Source organism: Sus scrofa, unplaced genomic scaffold (assembly GCF_000003025.6).
Source record: "Sus scrofa isolate TJ Tabasco breed Duroc unplaced genomic scaffold, Sscrofa11.1 Contig988, whole genome shotgun sequence".
In the NCBI taxonomy this organism is placed as follows: Eukaryota; Metazoa; Chordata; class Mammalia; order Artiodactyla; family Suidae; genus Sus; species Sus scrofa.
The window spans coordinates 71,139-95,329 of record NW_018085366.1 but is presented as its reverse complement, the minus strand read 5'-3'; the positions used below and the strand labels follow the sequence as shown (position 1 = coordinate 95,329).

General features: G+C 37.8%; 2 protein-coding genes across 2 annotated transcripts; one reads left to right on the top strand and one right to left on the bottom strand.

Moving 5' to 3' along the window:
* Positions 1 to 2,638: 2,638 nt before the first annotated feature.
* On the bottom strand, positions 2,639 to 3,904 carry LOC110259193 (olfactory receptor 2J3-like). Its single transcript, XM_021082519.1, is given in 2 exon segments — positions 2,639 to 3,888; positions 3,890 to 3,904. Coding segments are annotated over 2 exon segments (930 nt in total). The 3' UTR covers positions 2,639 to 2,973.
* An 11,078-nt stretch (positions 3,905 to 14,982) lies between these two features.
* Positions 14,983 to 16,543, top strand: LOC110259195 (olfactory receptor 10C1-like). The gene has a single exon (XM_021082520.1). It carries the CDS (start codon positions 15,495 to 15,497, stop codon positions 16,455 to 16,457), a length of 963 nt encoding a protein of 320 aa, XP_020938179.1. The 5' UTR covers positions 14,983 to 15,494; the 3' UTR covers positions 16,458 to 16,543.
* Positions 16,544 to 24,191: the final 7,648 nt, after the last annotated feature.

Sequence of the window (24,191 nt, the reverse complement as noted above, 5' to 3'; positions counted from 1 at the left end):
GCTTTAGGTTTAGGGTTGGCAATGGTAGGGTCTCAGACCTTCTAGTTTACCTTGAGTGTTGTTGGCCATAAGAAAGGAACTCAGGGAGTTCCCACTGTGGCACAGGGGAAACAAATCCGACTAGTATGCATGAGGATGGGGGTTCGATCCCTGGCCTCACTCAGTGGGTTGGGGATCCGGTGTTGCTGTGAGCTGTGGTATAAGTCACAGACACAGCTCAGATCCCATGTTGCTGTGGCTGTGGCATAGGCTGGCGGCTGCAGCTCCTATTCAATCCCTAGTCTGGGAACTTCCATATGTCACAAGTTTAGCCCTAAAAACACACACACAAAAAAAAACGGGGGGGAGGGAATTCAGGCCAAAATCTACTGACCTTACTTGATTTGTTATATACAAGTTATTTAAGCTTAGGTAAGTCACACATCTTCTTCCCTTCAGTTTTCTTATCTACAAAGTGAGAAAAAACATACTTTTACCATGCCTCTGATTAAACTGCAAAAGGTTCATATAGTTTGAAAATATCAACAATAAAAAACAATAGCATCTTGTTCATCTTTGGGAGAATTTTTGAAACTGATCTTTATTTTATATTATAAATTAAAGAGAATATATAATAATATGGCTAGGATTAAGAATCATATATGCTAAAATTTTGCGTTCTAAGAAAAATAGTCTACACATAGAAAAATACATTTATATGTTTTGCAAGCAGAAAGGGAAGAAAATAAATGGAAAATTTCAAAGTTTTTTTTGTTAAATAGTGAGAGATTAGGGTATTACATGAGGTGTCCCAACCAATTAAGATTTTGATAAGTATAAGATGGTTCAAAGAACTAAGCTATGTCTTTTAAGTTTCTAAAAGCTCTTTTGCTCCATGATGGTCTATTCTACATGGCCCCATTATTTATTCAAAGTTCTTTTATATACATGCTTCTTGGTTCTTCATTTTTTGAACAGTAGGTTAAGAACAAATGAATATATACCATATTATTTTTTATGCCTAGTTGGAGATAATCACAGACAACAAAGAAGACAAATATATCAGAATCAATGTAATTGCAAACCACACAAGAAATTGAGGGGGGAGTTCCCGTCGTGGCGCAGTGGTTAACAAATCCGACGAGGAACCATGAGGTTGCGGGTTCAGTCCCTGCCCTTGCTCAGTGGGTTAACCATCCGGCATTGCCGTGAGCTGTGGTGTAGGCTGCAGACGCGGCTTGGATCCCACGTTGCTGTGGCTCTGGCGTAGGCTAGTGGCTACAGCTCCGATTCGACCTCTAGCCTGGGAACCTCCAAATGCTGCAAGAGTGGCTCAAGAAATGGCAAAAAGGCAAAAAAAAAATTGAGGGGAAGTTTGGAGATATGTTGTGCATTTTGAAAATTTAGGGAATATGATTTGAATCAATCATATCCGAACTTTAGAGGCCCCCAAAACTATAATTGACATTTGGGTTACATAAAAAATTCAGGTGTTGCCAAGATTTTACTTTATATTGAATTGTCCTTTAGCCTTATTCCACTTTAGCTCAATATGAGTACCAATTTCAAATGTTATATACATAGTACACTTATTTGAGATGGAAATGGTGGCAATAATACAGGTAACAAAACTATTACTTTAATTTTTAAAAATGCATTTATGGAGTTCTTGCTGTGGCATGGTAGGTTAAGGATTCAGGGTCACCGCAGCTGTGGCATTGGTCAGATTCAATCTCTGGCCCAGGAACTTCCAAATGCCATGGATACATTCAAAGAAAAAAATTTTATTTATTTGAAAAAATATGCAAATTGATTTTCATAATGAACTTTCTAACCACAAATATTCAAATCAGATCAACTTAAAGAGGAAAAAAAGGTAACATTTTCATATAATTTTTATCACAAAATTTTTCCAATACATTTTCAAGTAATTCTTTCACGTACTTATCAGACGTATCAACTCATTCTTTCAGAGCCTAGTACTAATTCTGCCTCACATATTCCTTACTGCTTCTTAAGCTATGCAGGTGTTCTAAGGGCTTAATTCACCTAACAACACCTAGCCTATGATGACCATTATTTTACAATCCATATATCTGCAGCTTTACAGCTTATTTCCACCTCCTTTACACTTCTCACTACCTTGGGAAACGAAGAGAAATATGAGATGTTTACTTCTTCTGCATTATTTCAGAGGTCTTCTTGTTACAATTCATAAACCTTATTTTTTTTACTAATGATAATGGGATTTTTAAAGAATACAAACCAGAAGTTTCCATTGTGGCTCAGCAGAAAAGAATCTGACTAGCATCCATAAGAACATAGGTTTGATCCCTGGCCTCTTTCAGTGGGTTAAGGATCCAGCATTGCTGTGGCTGTGGTGTAGGCCGGCAGCTGCAGCTCCAATTCAGCACCTAGGCTGGGAACCTCCATATGCCATAAGAGCAGCCCTAAAAAAAAAAGACAAAAAAAAAATACAAACCAAACTTCCTCTCAATATTCACTAGTATTCAAAATAGCATAATAGTGTTGGAGAAAATATCTAAAGTGTTTCACTATGTCTTTTGTTAAACCAAGATAGAAGTCAAGTGTTATGACAAATTCTGCCTAAAAAGCAAGAAATTAAAAAACATACTCTAGGGTTTTTAAATTAAGAATATCATCTTTCCATAGTAAATTAACCTGAATTTTATCAATTTTTACAACAAATTTCATGTCTCATTTTTGATTAGATTTATGCACTGAAAATTAATACTGATGTTTTATCTTGATTTTACATGGCTATTTTCTCCAGTAGAGAGTGATTAGTATTTAGGAAGATTGCATTTAATTCATATCTGCCACCACAAACTCCATGACCTTGTGACAGTATATTCTCAATAAGTACTGAGAGAGTGAGGAAATGAGAGTGGTTGATGAATAGATGGATGGATGAACCAATGGTTGAAGAGATGCTCCATTATACCATTAATGTCACAGATACACAGGCTCACCTCACCCCATTAATCTTCTTACTGCCCCTCTTACATCTTTGTTTCTCAGGGTATAGATTAGAGGGTTGAGGCTAGGTGTGACAACAGTGTAAAAAAGGGCAATGAACTTTCCTTGATCTTGAGAATTTCCTGATGGGGGCTGGAGATATATGCACATGACTGGAATGAAAAACAGGGATACAACCATAAGATGGGCTCCGCATGTCCCAAAGACTTTCTGAAGTCCAGCTGTTGACTGCATCCTCAGCACAGCACGGGCAATAGCACCATAGGAGCTGAGAATGAGGATGAGAGGTATGAGAACAAAAATGGAGCTTGTGATCATGAGGGTCAGCTTATTAGCATGAGTATCAATGCATGACAGTCTAAGCAGTGCTGGAACTTCACACAAGAAATGGTCCACTTGGCGATGTCCACACAGGGGTACCCAAAAGGTAAGGAAGGAATGAAGTGCTGAGTTGGTAAAGCCACTTGCCCAAGAAGCCACAGCCAACAGATGGCAAAAACGAGGGTGCATGAGGACAGTGTAATGCAAGGGTCTACATACAGCTGCATAACGGTCATAGGACATCACCACCAGCAGCACACATTCTGTGGATCCCAGTGCAAGGACGAAATAAAGTTGAGTCATGCAACCATTGTAAGAAATTTTTTTTTCTGGGCCCCAGAGGTTGATCAGCAACTGAGGGATGGAGCTGGCGGTGTAGCAGAGATCCAGAAAAGAGAGGTTTGAGAGGAAGAAATACATGGGTGTGTGTAGATGGGCATCTACGTATGACAAGATGATGATGAACAGGTTGCCTATCAATGTCATCAAGTAGAACATCAAGATAACCACAAAGAGTATTACTTCCAGATGAGGCCAATTAGAAAAACCCAGTAGAACAAAGTAGCCTTCCAAAGTTGCATTGATTTTTTCCATCATCATTCATTTCTTATTACCTGAGAAGAGAATCACATACACACCCAAAAAAGTAAGGAAATAGTCTACAAACCACAGGAAAACATGAAAAAGAAACACAATCCAGTTTGAAAGGCCTACCACTGTTCAATTCTAAGACAATTTGGCCACTAAGAGAAACTATGATAGTAATGAATTGAAAAAAATAAGAATCTGCAAACTAATACCAATAAATTTAAAAAGAACATATGAGTGGTAGGGAAGAGAAAGCTATTTCTATCATCAGGATCCTAAATGGTAAACAGAGAAGCAAGGGCAGAGTTAGAAAAACATAAATGAATGCTAAAAATTACTGAAGGAAGACATGATAAGTAATTTACATTGTCTAAAATATCCTCTACCAAATTATTTGTTAATTACAAAATGAAAAGTGGTAGATTTTACAACAGAAAACCTGATGGACATCACCATAGCCAAGTAATCAATGTTAATGTCACCAATGTTGAAACAAACCAAAATCACAGGATTACTGATACAGTGTGTTGAACACGACATAAAATCACATCAGTCATATTACTGCCAAAAATGCACAGCCTGACTTTAATAATGAAGAAACATGCGACAAACTTACACTGAGATGAGATGGATAAAATAGCCGGCCTACACTCTTCAAAAACATCAAAATGAAGATAGATGATAGATAGATAATAGACACATAGATAGATAGATAGATAGATAGATAGATAGATAGATAGATAGATAGATAGATAGATAGATAGATAGATGGACAGACACGGATAGACAGATAAGCAAATTGATGAGAGAGAGAGGATGGGTAATAGAATAAATCTTTTTCAGGCAGAATATAAACTATTGCTTAATCTGATTAAAAGGTTAATAGTTCTTTGTTCAACTTTTTCAACTTTTCTGTAAATTTGATATTTAACCAGAATGAAAAGTTACAAAAAGTAAATATAAATGGTTTTTTACTTTTATATTTCCTCCAGATATTTGCCCTATACAGAAAAATAACTTAACTATTGAGTTCTTCTCAGTCATCCAAGGGTGACATCTGGCTAAATAGTAACTTAAAAATTTCCTAGCAGACCTAAAGAGGAAAATTTCCACAAAACAAATATCTTTTTTTTAACAAATAGCTTTAGTTTTCTTTTCACAATTTTTACACAATTTCCATTTATGTGACTATGGAAAGAGAATAACTATTAATCCCAATAATCTTACATATAAATTACAATGAACAATATCAAATCTACTTATTATTTCAAGGTGTTTATATAGGGTGAAAAATATTGAGCTTCAATTAAATTTTCTTGTAGATAAACTTCTTCTTTCTATTTGTTTGCTTGCATTCACAGTTTATTTCTAATCTGAAAACTAAATGGAGATACCAAAAAAAAAAAAAGAGAGACACAGGAACACATGCACATCAACTTATTATTCATATACGAAGAAAGCCGAAGGTCTTAGCTCACATGAATAGATCTGTGAAAATAGACAAGGAGATAGTGATTAAATGCCTAAAAAGACATGTGAATATAACTGATTTGAAAAGAGAAATTTTTAGCAAAAAGAAGATATAGCTTAATTGAGAGAGCAAAGAAGCAAGGCAGGATGAGAAGTTGGGGAGAAACTGATTAACCTGACTACTAGTGTTTATATATATATATATTTTAGTGTTTAAAGTTGAAAGTGTATATACGTATATCACAGGGCTGAGAAACTGGAACATAGGACCTCAAGAAGTTTTCTACATTATTTCTTTTTATTTAGGACAATAACTGAAACCATATTTAAATTCCAATCATAATTATTAATGTCTACATATAGTTTTATTCTCCAACTTAGAGAATGCTGAATTTTTATGGAAACCATTAAATGACTTTATTATCTAATATATTTTGCCCTTTTAGGCATTCAACAGACCTTTTATTAGTGAGATATTACTTCATTGCATTTTTATTTTTTAAAAAATTCTGCAGCCAACAGAAGACTCAGGGCCTAATTCTTCAGATTATGGTAAAGATCCTGAGGATCCTAATATATTATATCCACTTCCCATCAGTTAGAAAGTCATATAATGTACCTAGGAAGCTATTAAAAACTGTCTTTTTTTAAGGAAAGTCAGTAACGACCAAGTCTACGTTACGCAGCTGCCCTACATGCACAGTCTGAGCATGCATCTCTCTTCTGAAGACTCATTTGCAAGACCTTCTGCTCAGGGCTAAGCACAAAGTTTGGTGAGCCTCCTGGTAAAAAATGCAGAACCTGTAAACTGCAAACAGCTCAGTTTACTATGGCTTATAATTGGAGCAAATTCTATGTTTTGCATAGAGAATCTTACATTTCTCTTTTGTTAAAAAAAATAAAGTGCATTTCATAAATAGTTATAACTCGTAAGTGATTTTTTTTTCTCTTGTGGGTTTTCAGTCTTCCATAGGAAGGATTAATACTACCTTTTGTTATGTAGCTATTCTAATAAGGCATAACAACTACCATTTAAATATACCTCCTTGGAGTTTCCATCTTGGCTTAGCAGGTAACGAACCCAAGTAGTACCTGTGAGGACACAGGTTAAATCCCTGGCCTCGCTCAGTGGGTAAGGATCCAGCATTGCCCTGAGCTGTGATATAGGCTGTAGATGCGGCTGGGATCCTGCGTTGCTGTGGCTGTGGCGTAGGCCAGCAGCTGCAGCTCTGATTTGACTCTTAGCCTGGGAACTTCCATATGCCATGAGTGCAGCCCTAAAAAAACCAAAAAAGAAAAAAGAAAAGAAAAGAAAAAAGAAAGAAAGAAAAAGAAATGTTTAATAAATAAATGTTTCTCTCTGTAAATGCTTTGCCTCATTCAGTGTTGCCACATCGCTTCTGCTTCCCTCCTTTCATAGACAATTTTCTCCCTCACACTTTCTAACAAGCTATAACCAAAAAAAGAAAGAAATCATAGCAGAGCCATTGTGTTTACCTCTCTGAGGGTCTTTTAGTTGTTCACATTTATAAGTGCAACTCTTGAAAAAGTTAGCAGTTGGTAATTGGTTGAGTTTCAACAGGAAAGTTAGGAACAATTTAGCTACAAGACCGTAAGACTGATTTGGGCCTTAAAACTGTTAATCATTAACTAATTGTTACTAATCTAGACTACTTTCTACAGCTCAGAAACCATGCAAGATGATCAGACAGTAGATTTCTTATAAGAATTTTTTGTAATTAAACAGAAGATTAATATAAAATTATAAATCAATTATAATGGAAAAATAAATATCATATAAAAATAGAATTATTACACTATGGAAAGAGAATAACTATAAAAATGTAATTAGAATTCTAAATGATATCTTGGACCAAGAGACAGTATCCAAGAAAGGACAAACTTGGAAAGAGGCACTTCCTGCCGAAGGTTAAAGTTCAGACCTCCCCAAAGAAGGTGTGGTTGAGCATGATGGATGATGAAGAAGTTCACTATGATGGAATCAAAAAACAGGAATGGTCAATTAGTAAATTACAAAGATTATTTCACTTCAAGGTCACTGACATTTGAGGGATGACGGGAAAGTTCCAAGATTCTAAAAAATTTCCCTAGAATAGGAGCTAGTATATCACGAGAAATACAAAAAGAAATGCAGGTGTTGCTTCTTCTAATGCAGATATAATTTTCTTCTTCCTTATACAGCTGCATGAAACAGTAATTAAAACAAAGAAGCAGCTATATGATATATTTACTTGTTGCATGACCCATCCTTAAGCATTCTTACAGAAGTGAGAAAGGGATATGAGATAAGAGACAAAAAAATAAAACTGCCAAATGTAAGTAGAGAAAGGGTAGGAACTTCATGGTTAAATTTCTTCTTACCAGAGGAGTGGGAAATAAAGATCTCATCAATGGTTGCTTTCACGGGTTATGGAATGAAATATCTCTTCTCTTTTTTTAAAGTAAGACATCTTGGAAGAAATATCATGTGGTGGACATGAGTTTCTCTTCCCCATCCCCATATCACTGGTCAGCTTATTTTTTTTCCTACTTTAGTCCTTTAATACTCTTACCTAGCATTTAAGTAACATTCAAACAACTCCCTTCACTTCTGTCCTTCCTGTGTCTGTCCACATTACCTTATTTGTCCACCTGATCTATGCTTCTTTATGTGTGGAACCATCTGATTGCTGGTTTTCATCTCTTTCAAATCACCAAAATAAATGACTTCCCAGATCATACATTCTAATTTACTACATCAGAATAGGAAAGCAGAGGCTGAAAATTACTATGATTATCACTGCTACACAAGAGAGAGTTGTGAGTCTACCAAAAAGATCTCGTGTGTCAAGGGATGAACCTCTTTTCCTAGAGCAAATGGTGCCTTTATGGAATCAAAAGAATACTGCAATTTGCCTTCCTTGAATGGGGCCACTGGGAGAGTAAATCCCAAAGTAGCAATTAATGCCCTTCAAGGAGTTGTCCTAGTTAGAACTGTTTCTTTCTTCTTCCCAAAGGAGTGCGCAAACGGCCAACTGAAACCATGTGACTACCTGACTGGTTTCATGAGACTGCCCCACTCTGAGCTAGACAAACACTCATAGCTCCACACTGGAGGAAGCGCTGCCATGACCAAGGAAAAATCTCAGCAGGAGTTGCTATGACAGCTCAAAACCTAAGTGGCATCTGAGCAGGGAGGGGGCAGCCATTGCTGGCACTTACACAGACAGCACATCAGAAACAGATCTCTGGAGGCTAAAAGACCACACCAAATTCACAGACCATTGCCAGATAAACACATCAGCCTCTCCTGCTCAAGCACTGCTCCCCTTTGGGGCTGAGGGGGCCAGTGCTGGGAAGAAGAGCACACACAAAATGGGAATAGAGCCAGCTTGACCCAACCCTCAGGGTTTCTGCTCCAGCAACTTGGGTCCCACCCAGGCCCCCTATACGGTGGTGATGGCCACTGGGCACAGGGTAAGTCCTGGTTTACACCTAACTCTGGACCCAGTCCCTTCATCTCTAGCCCCACCTCCTACCAAGGTGATAGTTACCGGCACATACTGAAGATCTGACTTTGCTCACATCAAGTCCAGCTGTTCCATCAAAGCCGCTGGACACCCACAAACTGTATAGGGATGCTCCCAAATACATGCACCTGTTCAAGACTGCTGAGGGTAACCGTTCACCTAGTTTCATAAAGACAGAGGGAAGTAAGCAAAACGAGAATACAGAGAAACCTGTATCAACTGAAAGAACAAGAGAAAACCCCTGAAAAAACAACTAATGAGACTGAAATAAACAATCTATTAGATAAAGAATTGAAAGTACCAGTATTAAGAATGCTAACTGAATTAAGGAAAAGAATAGATGAAAACAGTGGGAAGTTTAACAAGGAACTAAAAATTTTTTAAAAGTACCAGTCAGGAGTTCTCTGGTGACCTAGTGGTTAAGGATTTGGGGTTGACCCTGGTGTGGCTCAGGCTAGATCCCTGGCTCAGGAACTTCTGAATGCCACGGGTCAGCCAGAAAAAAGAAAAAAAAAAGAACCAGTCAAAACTGAAGAATAACTAAAATGAAAAAAAAAATGAGAAGGAATGAACAGCAGACTAAGTGATAACAGAAGAATGTATAAGTGATCTGAAAGATAGATTAATGGAAATCATCAAATGAGAATAGCAAAAAGAAAAACAAATTTTAAAAAAATGAAAACAATTTAAGGAATCTTTGGGACAACATTAAGGGTACCAATGTTCATCTTACAAGGGTCCCAGAAAGAGGAGAGAGAGTATAGAAAATGTAAATGTACACTGAACTACCATATGACCCAGCAGTCCCACTCTTGGGCATATATCCGGACAAAACTTTCCTTAAAAAAGACACATGCACCCGTATGTTCATTGCAGCACTATTCACAATAGGCAAGACATGGAAACAACCTAAATGTCCATTGACAGATGATTGGAATAGGAAGATGTGGTATATATACACAATGGAATACTACTCAGCCATAAAAAGAACGAAATAATGCCATTTGCAGCAACATGGATGGAACTAGAGACTCTCATCCTGAGTGAAGTAAGTCAGAAAGAGAAAAGACAAATACCATATGATATCACTTATATCTGGAATCTGATATATGGCACAAACGAACCTTTCCACAGAAAATAATATCCTGGACTTGGAGAACAGACTTGTGGTTGCCAAGGTGGAGGGGGAAGGAGTGGGATGGACTAGGAATCTAGGGTTAATACATGCAATATTTGGGATGGATAAGCAATGAGATCCTGCTGTATAGCACTGGAACTATATCTAGTCACTTGCGATGGAGCATGATGGAGGATAATGTGAGAAAAAGAATGTGTGTGTGTGTATATATATATATATATATGTATTTGTGTGACTTGGTTACTTTGCTGTACAGTAGAAAATTGACAGAACACTGTAAACCAGCTATAATGGAAAAAATAAAAATCATTATTAAAAAAAAAGAAAACGTAAATGTGGAGCTGCATCTTATAACAAGCAGGGCTGGAGCATTCCCTAGGCTCAGATTGGGACATGAGCTTGGAGGACAAGCTTGTGGTACTGGCCAGTTACTCAAGCAGTTTTCAATCCTTCCTCTCCTCATGCTTCAGGAGCAAGTAAGTGTGCATGTGCTCCTCAGAAGTGAAGTCCGGGCCTCCCACAGCCCTTCTGGTAGTCCCACTGGCCCTCCAACCAGCCAAGGGGGGCTTGTCTTCCCTGTGTAGGACCCCAGGGCTGGGGTGCCTGATTTATGGCTGGAACCATTCACTCCCTGGAGAGGATCTCTGCCCATGAAATCTCTCTTTTCCTCAGAGTCCCCTCCCCAGAGGCACAGGTCCTGACCTGATGGTTCTCTTCCATATGGATATTTCTTATAGCCTTCATTGTGCAGAAGTCTTTCTCCCAGACTCCAGTTAGTTTTCAGTGAAAACTGTTTCACACGTAGATGTATTTTTGATGTGTTCATTGAGGAAAGGAGTCCCCTATCCTCCTACTCTGCCATCTTGTTCTCCTCCTGTGCATAATTCATTTAATGGGGCTGCAATAAGGAGGATTTTCGATCCGAATGACAACTTCCTCTTCCCTGGTCTTTCTCCTTTGCCATTATATCATGTCAGTAATAGGTATTCAATACTTTACCCACTTTTTATTTCATTTAAAAAAATAAATATTCAGGGAGTTCCCGTCGTGGTACAGCAGAAACGAATCCATCTAAGAACCATGAGGTTGCGGGTTCGATCCCTGCCCTTGCTCAGTGGGTTAACGATCCGGCGTTGCCATGAGCTGTGGTGTAGGTCGCAGACCAGCTTGGATCCTGCGTTGCTGTGGCTCTGGCATAGGCCGGTGGCTACAGCTCCGATTAGACCCTGAACCTGGGAACCTCCATATGCCACAAGAGTGGCCCAAGAAATGGCAAAAAGACCAAAAAAAAAAAAATTCAGTACCTTACAGTTTTTCATCATCCTAGCATATATCTTTGACTCTTAGGCTTTCTTTATTACTTTTAATAGAAACAAATGTGCTCTTTGTCACACTCATGTGTAACTAGAAAATTATTATGATTTGTTAATTTGAATCTTTTAAAATAACCAGAATAGGAGTTCCCGTCATGGTGCAGTGGAAAGGAATCCAACTAGGAACCATGAGGTTGAGGGTTCGATCCCTGGCCTTGCTCAGTGGGTTAAGGATCCGGCGTTGCTATGAGCTGTGGTGTAGGTCACAGACCCAGCTTAGATCATGTGTTTTTTTGTGGCTATGGTGTAGGCCAGCAGCTGTAGCTCCAATTAGATCCCTAGCCTGGAAACCTCCATATACTGTGGGTGCAGCCCTAAAAAGGTTAAAAAAAAATCAGAATAAGTACTAACTGCTTCTATATAATATATGAAAGTTATTTATTTTTGATGATGAATTTTTAATTCAAACAAAAATTTTAAATCTGAGCATTTCATATTAATAGCCAACAGTGTCAAATATTTGGCTCCACCAGTACATGTCACTTGAATTAATATCACATTGTGCACACAGTCTATGACAGCAGTTATCTATGATAGCAGTTATCTATGATAGCAGTTATCTATGATATAGGTTACTCATTATATTCTATATTTATTTTTACTTTTGTTTTTACATTACCTTTTATATATATTCATTTTGCTTCCTAAATGTTCATAATTAACAAAAAAATAGAGACAGACAAGTCCACTGCAATTCCTGAGAGACAGAATCAAACCACTTTCTGACATTCTAGTGAGAAGAAAATATGTCTCCTGGGAAAGAAAGGCATGATAAGGATTCAGAACGGGGGAAGGAATGAAGTAAAACATATTCATATTCCTTTTTTTTGGATGAGAAAGGTTAAAATATATGTCATATAATCAGCACAGACCTGCATGCTTGTGTGTGTGTGTATGAGTGTGTGTGTGTGTGTGTGTGAGTGTGTGAGTGTGTGTGTGTGTGTGTGTGTGTGGCTGAGGGCATTGCTAGGAAGGACATAATGCTCCCTCAGGAGACACAATCTTCCTGGAATCAGACAAGGTCCTGATGACAACAAAAGCTTCTCAGTGCATAGTCTTAGAAGTGAGGACTGGGGAAATTTACATCCTCTGAATGTGGGGAGGTTATAAGGAGAGCATGCAGACAAAATCAGGGAGTGGCTACTCAGAAGCTAATATCATCTACTTTTTTCCCTCAAAAATTATGATTAAAGGTATGTGATATAAATGATTTCTTAAGAGGGTTGTATAAGATGGATTAAAGTGTAAAAATGAATAGCTAACACTCAAAGCATTATTCAGTTCTGGACATTATTTTAATCAGTTATTTTCTCCTTCTTTGAAGACTATAAAAATTTACTCAGTTTACCAGTGACCCAGTCAGAAAACTGCTGTAAGTTATTCTAAATTAATTATTTCCCAGGAAATAGACATATCTCTTATCTTTGGGTAATTGGAAATGCCTCCATTATCCTGTACCTGTTATTCCCATCAAGTGATAAAACAGTTTCTGCTAGCTTATGTTAAGGCATCACTTCGTTAAAATACTAAGTGATGCTGAAATAACTATGGATAAATGGTGGGAGGCAATGGGATATCATCTATGCAATATTTAATGACCAATTTACATAAATTATATCTACTATTCAAGCATTTTGGAAATGATAATTTTAGCATAATGAAGATTAATATTTATTGAGTTTTTATTGTATTCTGGGCACTGTACTAAGTGTTTCAGGTAAAATATCTAATCATTATCTTATGTTTTCCTTTGGCTGATAGGAAATAAACATTTCATTATGAAAAAAGAGATTAAGAAGGGACTGAGTCAGTTAAGAACAGTCCTAATTATGTGGAGCTGACTCCAAATGAATCAGTTCTGCTGGATTATTTCCAAAGCAGAGCTGCAGAGAATGTGCATGTCTTGGATCTTGGGCTGGGTAAGGTGACACATGAAGCAAAGCCATGAGCTACTAACTTTATCCTTTCTCCTTCTCGATGTATTTCTTTCAGATATCCAGCTATCATTAAAACTCCATCTCAAGATTTAAACCTGCAGAATCTTGTCAATGTTCAATGACCACTTGACCTTTCATTACACTGAGCAGGAATCTATAAAACAGTTTATCATTGGGCATGAAACTCCTATATCTTTAGATTAACAAAACAGTGCATATTCAGGTGGTGACTGATTCTTAATACAGGTTATTTTTATATAATGGCAATAGCAGACAATATTGTATGCAGAGTCCTATGAGTTCGTTAACATGAGACTTCTAAAGGGCAAGGGTTTTTGAGGGTGATAAAGTACACTTTAATTTCTTATTTTGAATTCATCATTGCCTGTACAATGTTGGCACGTTTAACACAAAACGACTCAGCAAGAAAGATGGGAAGGGCTTCATCATCTTCCTTCATGTGGACATGATAAATCAGAAACTTTAGGTCAAGAAAATATTATCAGATGGGAGACAGAGAATGTTCATGCCAAATTGTACTGCCTGGGATGCTCCTTTCTGCAGACCCCTGACACCTGCCTTGAATATCTCAAGCTCTTTCTGTAGGCAATGATTAAAATTAAACATTCTTGGTATGTACACAAAGCTGGCCTCTAGTACATGGATCTCAGGTCAACCAACAAAAGGTCAACAGAGAGCAAATCCAGAAAACAATAGAAAGTGTAATGAAAAAAATCTGATTTTACCTGATGTGAAATTATTCTAAGTGAGAGCGAGGAAGAAGAGAATTTAACATTTGCTTGCTTTCTCACTTCTAATGAGACCTATACATTTACTTCTATATTATTTAATATTTACTTCTAGACAGAGTATCCTTCTTTGACTGTTTAAATATTTAGAAGCATTCACAGATCTTCACTATCTCAGATATCTCAGTTTTTCAACTGTCTCTGAAGTTTGTGAGGTTTTAAAAAGTACTTACCACAGGATGTCTTTTTAATTCACCCTGCGGGTCTAAGAATATCACATGACTAAGAGCAGGCATCAGCCTTTGTGCCGTCAGCCCACACTGTGGGCCATCCACCAGCAGGTTTCTCTCATTCCCACACCCTCTGACACCAACCCACAGCACAGGCATTTGCTGTCTACAGTCTAAATGGCGAGAGATATTTATGAAATGAAATTTTGTGATGTCCCTAGTTAAGAAAGAGTCAGGCATTCGCCTTTGCTGGTTGGAATTTCCGCCTTGTTCCTTCCATCAGAGTCACCGGGGAAACTTGCAATTTGTCCCAGATCCACAAAGACAGAATGAGTAAGATATACGTTTATGTTTTTAACTGACAAAAGGGATGACAATTTCTTCACATCCAGAGTTTTCTATGCAACTGCGTAGGCTATGATTGAGAAGTCAGGACATCTAAGAAAATATTTGGGGTTAAAAAAAAATAAGTAAACTATCGTCTGTTTTCTTTGCCACAGCCTTAACTGAATTGAGTTGCTATGTGGGAAACATAGATATTAAATTTTATAATTAAGTCAATCACAGTGCAAGGCAAATGCTTAATAATACTTTAACATAAGTGTAACTGCTTTATAATAAAATACTTGATGTGCAAGCAACTTTTTCAACAGTCATATACGCTGATGGTCCCTGTAATCGTGCAGAGTTGCTACTTCACATTTATGAATTTTGAATCAGTCTACTTCTTTCCATCTTTTTTTACATATTAAATCCAGGACCTACAATAGTAACTGAAAAATACTTTGAAAATACACGTTGCTCAATAAATAGTGCTTAATAAATGAGTAAAGAAAGCAAGTCAGTGGCTAAAGAATAGGAAAGAATTAGGTACGTATGGGAAGACCTTTATTTGGTAGTATTTGGCAAATGATAAAAAAAAGAGATGAGAAAGAATTTTACTTAATTTTTTCCATTATATGTCTACTGACCAGATATATTTCTGACAAATCAACCAGGATAATAAACATAGAATAGGATTTGGTTTCAAGATGAGGGTAACTTCCAAACTTTGAATTTTAGAATAGCAGAAAAGAAATCTATCTCTCTGACTCAAGAGAGCTTGTTAAGAGTAAGAGAAAGATTCAGATTTCTATGTGAAAGACTCTTGATGATGACCTTGCCTTCTTTTTTTCAGGCATGACCTTCAACTGTTCCTTGTGGCAGGACAACAGCATGTCTGTCAAACGCTTTGCCTTTGCCAGATTCTCCGAGGTCACTGAACAGTGTTTCCTTTTGTTTACCCTCATCCTGCTCATGTTCTTAGCATCACTGGCGGGCAATGCTCTCATAGCCACTGCCATCTGGACCAACCCGGTCCTCCACACCCCCATGTACTTCTTCCTGGCCAACCTGTCTCTCTTGGAGATTGGCTACACCTGCTCTGTCATACCCAAGATGCTGCAGAGCCTTGTGAGCGAGGCCCGAGGAATCTCTCGGGAGGGGTGTGCTACACAGATGTTTTTCTTCACATTATTTGCTATCAGTGAGTGCTGTCTTTTGGCCGCCATGGCTTTTGACCGCTATATGGCCATATGCTCCCCACTTCACTATGCAACACGAATGAGTCGTGGAGTGTGTGTCCATTTGGCAATGGTTTCTTGGGGAGTGGGATGCATGGTAGGCTTGGGCCAGACCAACTATATTTTCTCCCTGGACTTCTGTGGCCCCTGTGAAATAGACCACTTCTTCTGTGACCTCCCCCCTATCCTGGCACTTGCCTGTGGGGATACCTCCCATAATGAGGCTGCAGTCTTTGCTGTGGCCATCCTTTGCATTTCCAGCCCATTTTTACTCATCATTGCTTCTTATGGCAGAATTCTAGCTGCTGTGCTCAGCATGCCCTCACCTGAGGGTCGCCAAAAAGCTCTTTCCACCTGTTCTTCCCACTTACTTGTAGTAACACTCTTCTATGGCTCAGGATCTGTCACCTACTTGAGACCCAAGGCTAGCCATTCACCAGGAATAGATAAACTCCTAGCCCTCTTCTATACCGTGGTGACATCCATGCTCAACCCCATCATCTACAGTTTATGGAACAAGGAAGTCAAGGTAGCTCTTAGGAGAACTCTAGACAAGAAAAAAGTATTGACTCATAGGTAGATAGAAGAAGATGACACAAATTGCTCTTTGAAAAAGATGCACACTCAATCTAAGAGAAAACAAAAGAACAAGAGGGAAAGAAAGAAATGTACTTGCCAATCTTTTGTAAAAACCTCCTTTGGATTAATAACTCTGCATATAATAGTGGTAATATGATAAAGAATGGAGAACTGTGACTGCTACTGTGACAACTCATAGTATAGAATGAATAAGTTCTGCCATTCTAACATACAGCATGGTAACTGTAGTTAATAATACTGTATTATATACTTCAAATTTGCTAACAATGTAGATCTTAAGTGCTCTTACCACACACACACACACAAAAGACAACTATGTGAGGCAATGAATGTGTTACTTAATTGTGGTAATCATTTCACAATAGATACATATATCGAATCATTACATTATACATATTAAGTCTTAACTCTTGACAATTTTTTTTTTTGTCTTTTTGTCTTTTGTTGTTGTTGTTGTTGTTGCTATTTCTTGGGCCTCTCCCGCAGCATATGGAGATTCCCAGGCTAGGGGTTGAATCGGAGCTGCAGCCACCGGCCTACGCCAGAGCCACAGCAACGCGGGATCCGAGCCGCGTCTGCAACCTACACCACAGCTCACGGCAACGCCAGATCGTTAACCCACTGAGCAAGTGCAGGGACCGAACCCGCAACCTCATGGTTCCTAGTCGGATTCGTTAACCACTGCGCCACGACGGGAACTCCATCTCTTGATAATTTTATTTGTCATGTTTATCTCAATAAAGCTGGAAAAGAAAAGATGAGATAATTCTACTGATGTTCATTAATGATCAAAATGTGTATTTTACCATATATGCCCATTTTACCAAAAGATATCTTATTCCTTGAAGACCAAAACATTAATACATTGTGGTTTTTATTTATATCTGTGTGCAGTTCATTAAGAATGGAAATAATATGAACATACAAAAGTAATTACTTAACAGTTATGCAGAAGAAATAGGCAGGAATTATCTCTAGGTATTAGAGATGATTATTTGTAAACATGTTTACTAATCTAGAAAAAGTGAATGATTTACTAAAAATTAATGTAGGTTAAAAACAATTTGTATAACATGACCTTTTGTTTAGTTTACTAATTTTGAAGAGTTTTTTCATGTTTGAAAAGGTCAGAAACTAGACAGTTACATGTAAAATAATAAGATTAAAACATTTCCCCACCTCGCATATAAAAACAAACTCAAAATGAATGAAAGACCTAAATGTAAGACCTTAAACCATAAAACTCCTAGAAGAGAACATAGGCAGAACCCTCTAATGACATAAATCATAGCAATACTTTTTTGGATCTGTATGCTAAGGCAAAAGAAATAAAAGCAAAAACAAACAAATAAGACCTAATTAACCTTAAAAGCTTTTGCAAAGCAAAGAAAATTACCTACCAAACAAAAGGACAACCTACTAAACAGGAGAAATTATTTGCAAATGATATTTCTGATAAGGGGTTAATACATTAAAAAGCTCATACAACTCAATATCAAAAAACAAACAACTCAATCGAAAAATGGGCAAGGAGTTCCCGTTGTGGCTCAACATGTTACAAACCTGACTAGTAACTACAAGGATGCGGGTTCAATCCCTGGCCTCACTCAGTGGGTTAAAGATCCAGCACTACTGTCAGCTGTGGTGTACACTGAAGACATGGCTCAGATCCCATGTTTCTGTGGCTGTGGCGTAGGCCAGCAACTACAGCTCCAATTACATCCCTAGCCTGGGAACTTCCATATGCTTCAGGTGTGGCCTCCAAAATGGGCAGAAGACCTGAATAAACATTTTTTCAAAGAATATATATAGATGGCTAACAGGCACATGAATAGATGCTCAGCATCACTAATTATCAGGCAAATGCAAATCAAAACCACAATGAGATATCACCTCATAGCTATCAAAATGGCTATCATCAAAACAATACAAATAATGAATATTGGTGAGGATGTAGAGAAAAGGAAACCCTTGTATACTCTTAGTGGGAATATAAATCGGTGATTCCTTATGGAAAAAAAATATAGAGTTTTCTTGAAAAAATTGAAAAGCAAACTGCCATATGATCCAGCAATTCCATCTCTGGGATTGTATCTAAAGAACACAAAAACATTAATTTGAAAAGATACAGGCACCCCAATGTTCACAGCAGCATTATTTACAAAGGCAAGTCATGGGAACAAGCTTAGTATCTATTAGCATTTAAATAGATAAAGGAGATGAAGGAGATGTGAACATTATAACTGTGTGTGTATGTGTGTGATAAATATTTCATGTTATCACTTACATGTGGAATCTAAAAATCAAAAGAAATTAATGTATATAACAAAACAGAAACCGTTTCACAAATATAGAGAACAAACTGGTGTTTTCCAATGGAAAGAGGGAAGAGAGGAAAGGCAAAATAGAGGAATGGAATTAACAGATATAAACTACTATGTATAATATAGATAAGAAACAAGGTTTATTGTCTAACACAGGGAATTATAGCCATTATCTTATAAAAATTTTAACAGAGTATAATCTGTAAAAATATTGAATCACTATGCTGTTTAAATCTTCTATAATATTCTAAAACATCAATATTTCAATAAAATAATAATAAATATAGGGGGAAAGGGCACACTAATAGCTATATCTATATCAGAGCATATAGACACAAAGACAAGAATTGTTACTATAGCCAAAAAAAATTTATGATGATAAATTTAGTCTATCCATCAAAAAGTTATAGCAATCACAAACATGATGCATCTAGTAGCAGATTACCAAAATACATAAGGAAAAAACTAAGAGAACTGAATGGATAAATAGATAATTCCACAATAACAGTTGAACTTCAATACCCCACTTAAAATAATGGATAGAACAATTAAACAGAATATGAGCAAGTAGAGAGAGACTTGAACAACATAAACAAAATAAAACTAACAGACATCTACTGAACACTTCACCCAACAAAGCAGAATACATATACTTCTCATCACATACAGAACATTCTATAGAATCAATCATTTGTTAGGCCATGAAACAAATCACAATAAATTTAAAATGATTGAAAGTATGCCCTCTGAGCAAAATGAAATGAAACAGAATGGATAACAAAAATACTGTACACAGAAATCGATTACATTTCTATATACTAATAATAAAAGATCAGAAAGAGAAATCAGAGAAGCCATCCCATTTACAATCACATCAAAAACAATAAAATACCTAGGAATAAACCTGCCTAAAGAGACAAAAGACCTATATTCTGAAAACTGTAAAACACTGATGAAAGAAATCAAAGATGACACAAACAGATGGACAGATAAACCATGCTCTTGAGTTAAAAGAATCAATATTATCAAAATATTGCCATACCACCCACAGCAATCTACAGATTCAATGCAATCTCTCTCAAATTACCAAAGACATTCTTAACAGAACTAGAACAAAATATTTTAAAATTTGTATGGAAACACAAGAGACCCTGAATAGCCAAAGCAATATCAGAAAAAAAAACAAAAATGGAGGTATCAAGCTTCCTGACATAAGACAATATCACAAAGCTACAGTCATCAAAACAATATGGTACTGACACAAAACCAGAACTATAGACCAATGGAACAGGACAGAAAGCCCCCATATAAACCGAAGTAACTATGGTCAACTAATCTATGACAGGGAGGACAGACTATATAGTGGAAGAAAGATAGTCTCTTCGATAAATGGTGCTGGGGAAACTGGAAAGCCACATGTAAAAGAATGAAATCTAACACCACATACAAAAATAAATTCAAAAAGAATTAATACCTAAATATAAGGCCAGATACTATAAAACTCCTAGAGGAAAACATAGGCAGAATGCTCTTTGACATAAATAACAACAATATCTTGGAGTTCCCATCATGGCGCAGTGGTTAATGAATCTGACTAGGAACCATGAGGTTGCGGGTTCGGTCCCTGGCCTTGCTCAGTGGGTTAAGGATCCGGCGTTGCCGTGAGCTGTGGTGTAGGTTGCAGACGCGGCTCAGATCCCACGTTGCTGTGGCTCTGGCGAAGGCTGGAGACTACAGCTCCGATTCGACCCCTAGCCTGGGAACCTCCATATGCCACGGGAGCGGCCCAAGAAATAGCAAAAAGACAAAAATATCTTGTTTGATCCGCTCCTGGAATAATGACAATAAAGACACAAAGAAACCAATGGGCCCCAAACAAATTCAAAAGCTTTTGCACAGCAAAGGAAACCATAAAAAAATGAAAAGACAACCCACAGAATGGGAGAAAATCTTTGCCAACAATGCAACAGGCAAGGGCCTAATCTCCAAAATATAGAAACAATTCATACAACTCAACAACAACAAAACAACCCCATTGAAAAATGTGCAGAAGACCTAAATAGACATTTCTCCAAAAAAGACATACAGATGGCCAACAGGCACATGGAAAAAATGGTTAATATCACTAATTATTAGAGAAATGCAAATCAAAACTACTAGGAGGTACCAACTCACACCTGTCTGAATGGCCATAATTAAGAAGTGAACAAATAACTTCCCATCGTAGAGCAGCAAAAACAAATCCAACTAGGAACCATGAGGTTACAGGTTCGATCCCTGACCTCTCTCAGTGGGTTAAGGATCTGGCATTATCGTGAGCTGTGCTGTAGGTTGCAGACATGGCTCGGATCTGGCATTGCTGTGGCTCTGGTGTAGGCCGGCAGCAACAGCTCTGATTAGACCCCTAGCCTGGGAACCTCCATATGCCATGGGTGCGGCCCTAAAAAGACTAAAGACAAAAAGAAAAGGTCAACAAATAACAAATGCTGGAGAGGACGTGGAGAAAAAGGTACCCTCCTCCACTGTTGGTGGGCATGTAAACTGGTACAACCACTATGGAAAGCAGTATGGAGGTACCTCAGGAATCTAAATGTAGAGCTACCATATGATCCAGAAATTTTACTCCTGGGCATCTATCTGGACAAAACTTGCATTGAAAAAGATACACGTACCCCTATGTTCATAACAGCACTATTCACAATAGTCAAGACATGGAAGCAACCTAGATGTCCATCAACAGAAGAATGGATTAAGAAGATGTGGTGCATCTGTACAATGGAATATTACTAATGCCATTTGCAGCAACATGGGTGGAACTAGAGACTCTCATACTAAATGAAGTAAGTCAGAAAAAAAAAGACAAATACCATAGGATATAAATTATTTGTGGAATCTAAAATATGGAAAAGATGATCCTATCTAAAAAACAAACAAACAAAAAATGCAGAAACAGATCATGGCCAAGGAGAGCAGACTTGCGGCTCCCAAGGGAGAGAGGGAAAGGAGTGGGATGGATGGGCATTTTGGGGCTTTCTTGGATGCAAACTGTTAATTTGGAATGAATGGGAAATGGGACCCTACTGAACAGCACAGGAAATGTGAGTGATTAAGTCATCTTCCTGTACAACAGAACTTGCCAAAACATTGTAAATGAACTACACTTTAATAATAATAATAAAATAAAACTATATTGTGAAATATACAAGTATGTAGAAATTAGACAATGCACTTCTTCTTTTTTTTTTTTTTTTGGTATTTTTTCGTCTTTTTAGGGCCACACTCGTGGCATATGGAAGTTCACAGGCTAGGAGCCTAATAGGAGCTGTAGCTGCCAGCCTACACCACAGCCACAGCAATGCCAGATCCTTAACCCACTGAGCAAGGCCAGAGATCTAATTTATATCCTTGTGGATCCTAGTCAGGTTCATTAACCACTGAGCCATGATGAGAACTCCCAGAAAATAATCTTTTGATGAAACTTAGAAAATTATGCTATAGAGAGCCTGGGAAGTAAATTTATATTGAGTATTCCTTCTTAGAGGAATCTTTAAGCTCAAAAATGAAATACAGGAACCAACTAGCCATGATGAAATCTGGGAAAGAATATTTTAGGTGGGAGAAATGGTGATTCGAACGTTCGGAAGTATGGAACGATATTGGTCTGTCTGTAAATGGAGAGTTATATCAGCTATAATAGATGGCACGCTCCACCTGGGAAAATGAGGGAAGCTAAAAAAAGGAAATATTGATCAAAGGTGTGAGAAGGATTTAGAACACCAACAAGGGGCGTCTATATGTGTACTGTACATGCACTACCCTGGAACTAGCCACAGTGGATGTCTGTCACATACCCAAGGCCTGAAGCAACAAAGTGGGGAAGTGGTACTGGAAACCAGAAAAAAAGAAACCGTAATACACAGCCATCTCCAAGAGCTATGACTTTTGCTTGAGCAATACAGGCTGCCTCATGTGTCCCAGCTGAGAGGGAGCCAAGGGAAAATAAACCAAACTAGCTGTTCTCTCTTTCTCTAATCCTCAACTGGTGACCCCCATTGGCTGAAGCCAAACAGAAGCCATATATCAAGGACTCCTTTTGGTTCAGACTCTTGAGTAGAGCATAGAGTACAACATGCATAGTGGGACAAAGAGTGGATCTGGGGCGAGGGAGGAAAGAGAATGAAATATACCTGTCACACTTGTAAAGTGAAACAATACACACCCATGTGATACTAGTGGTTTCCTTTACAGAAAGGACAGTGAGATTATGGGCCATGGAAAGAGGCTGTTTAAAGGGAGATGTATCTATTTGTACATGTTATTCAGTACATTTGAACTTGCTTCTCAAAATAATGTACTCATGGATTGTGTGTGTAAATTTTAAATCTTAGTGTTTGTATTCAAATCAGACTACTATTATGTGGAATGTTGTGTGTGCGTGTGTGTTTGAGAGAGAGAGAGAAAAAGAGAGGGTGAGAGAGAGCAAGAGAGGCTGTTAGTCTTTATATTAGAAGATCATTAAATATTTTAAAGGATTTTTAATTTAATTTTATTCCACCTCACTAGAAAGACCACTTATGGTTTTTCTTCTCTCTTCAACTAATTTTGGTGTTCATTTATTTATTCTGTTTGACCAGAAATATTACATCTTATTTGATATATTCTACAAATGAACAAAGTAAGATTTCAAGGACTTCCCATTGCAGTGTGGCAGAAATAAATTTGACTGATATTCGTAAGGTTGTGGGTTCAATCCCTGGCCTCGCTCATTGGGTCAGGGGTCTGGTGTTGCTCTGAACTGTGCTGTAAGTCGCAGACGTAGATCAAATGCCATGTTGCTGTGGCTGTGGCTGCAATGTAGGCCAGCAGCAATAGCTCCAATTTGACCCCTAGCTTGGGAACTTCCATATGCTGTGGTGCAGTCCTAAAAAAAAAGATATTCAGGAAACTCACATGAAATTCTCCACAACCATTTACTCAAATTAGCTTTGGTCTAAATGAATCCTATTTAAAAGTTTTGTCCCACAACTACTAGAAAGAGAAATTAAGAAAACAACCCTATATACAATTGCATTAAAAAGAATAAAATACTGGGAGTTCCCGTCGTGTCTCAGTGGAGAACAAATCCGACTAGGAACCATGAGGTTGCGGGTTCAATCCCTGACCTTGCTTAGTGGGTTAAGGATCCGGCATTGCCATGAGCTGTGGTGTAGGTTGCAGACGCAGCTTGGATCTGGCATTGCTGTGGCTCTGGTGTAGGCCAGCGGCTACAGCTCTGATTCGACCCCTAGCCTAGGAACCTCCATGTGCCATGGGAGCAGCCCAAGAAATGGCAAAAATAAAGACAAAAAAAAAAAGAATAAAATACCTAGAAATGAATTTAACTGAGAAGG

What these genes read in the sequence shown, in the direction of transcription:
- LOC110259195 (XM_021082520.1), top strand. Translation starts at nt 15,495, where the DNA reads ATGACCTTCAACTGTTCCTTGTGGCAGGACAACAGCATGTCTGTCAAA.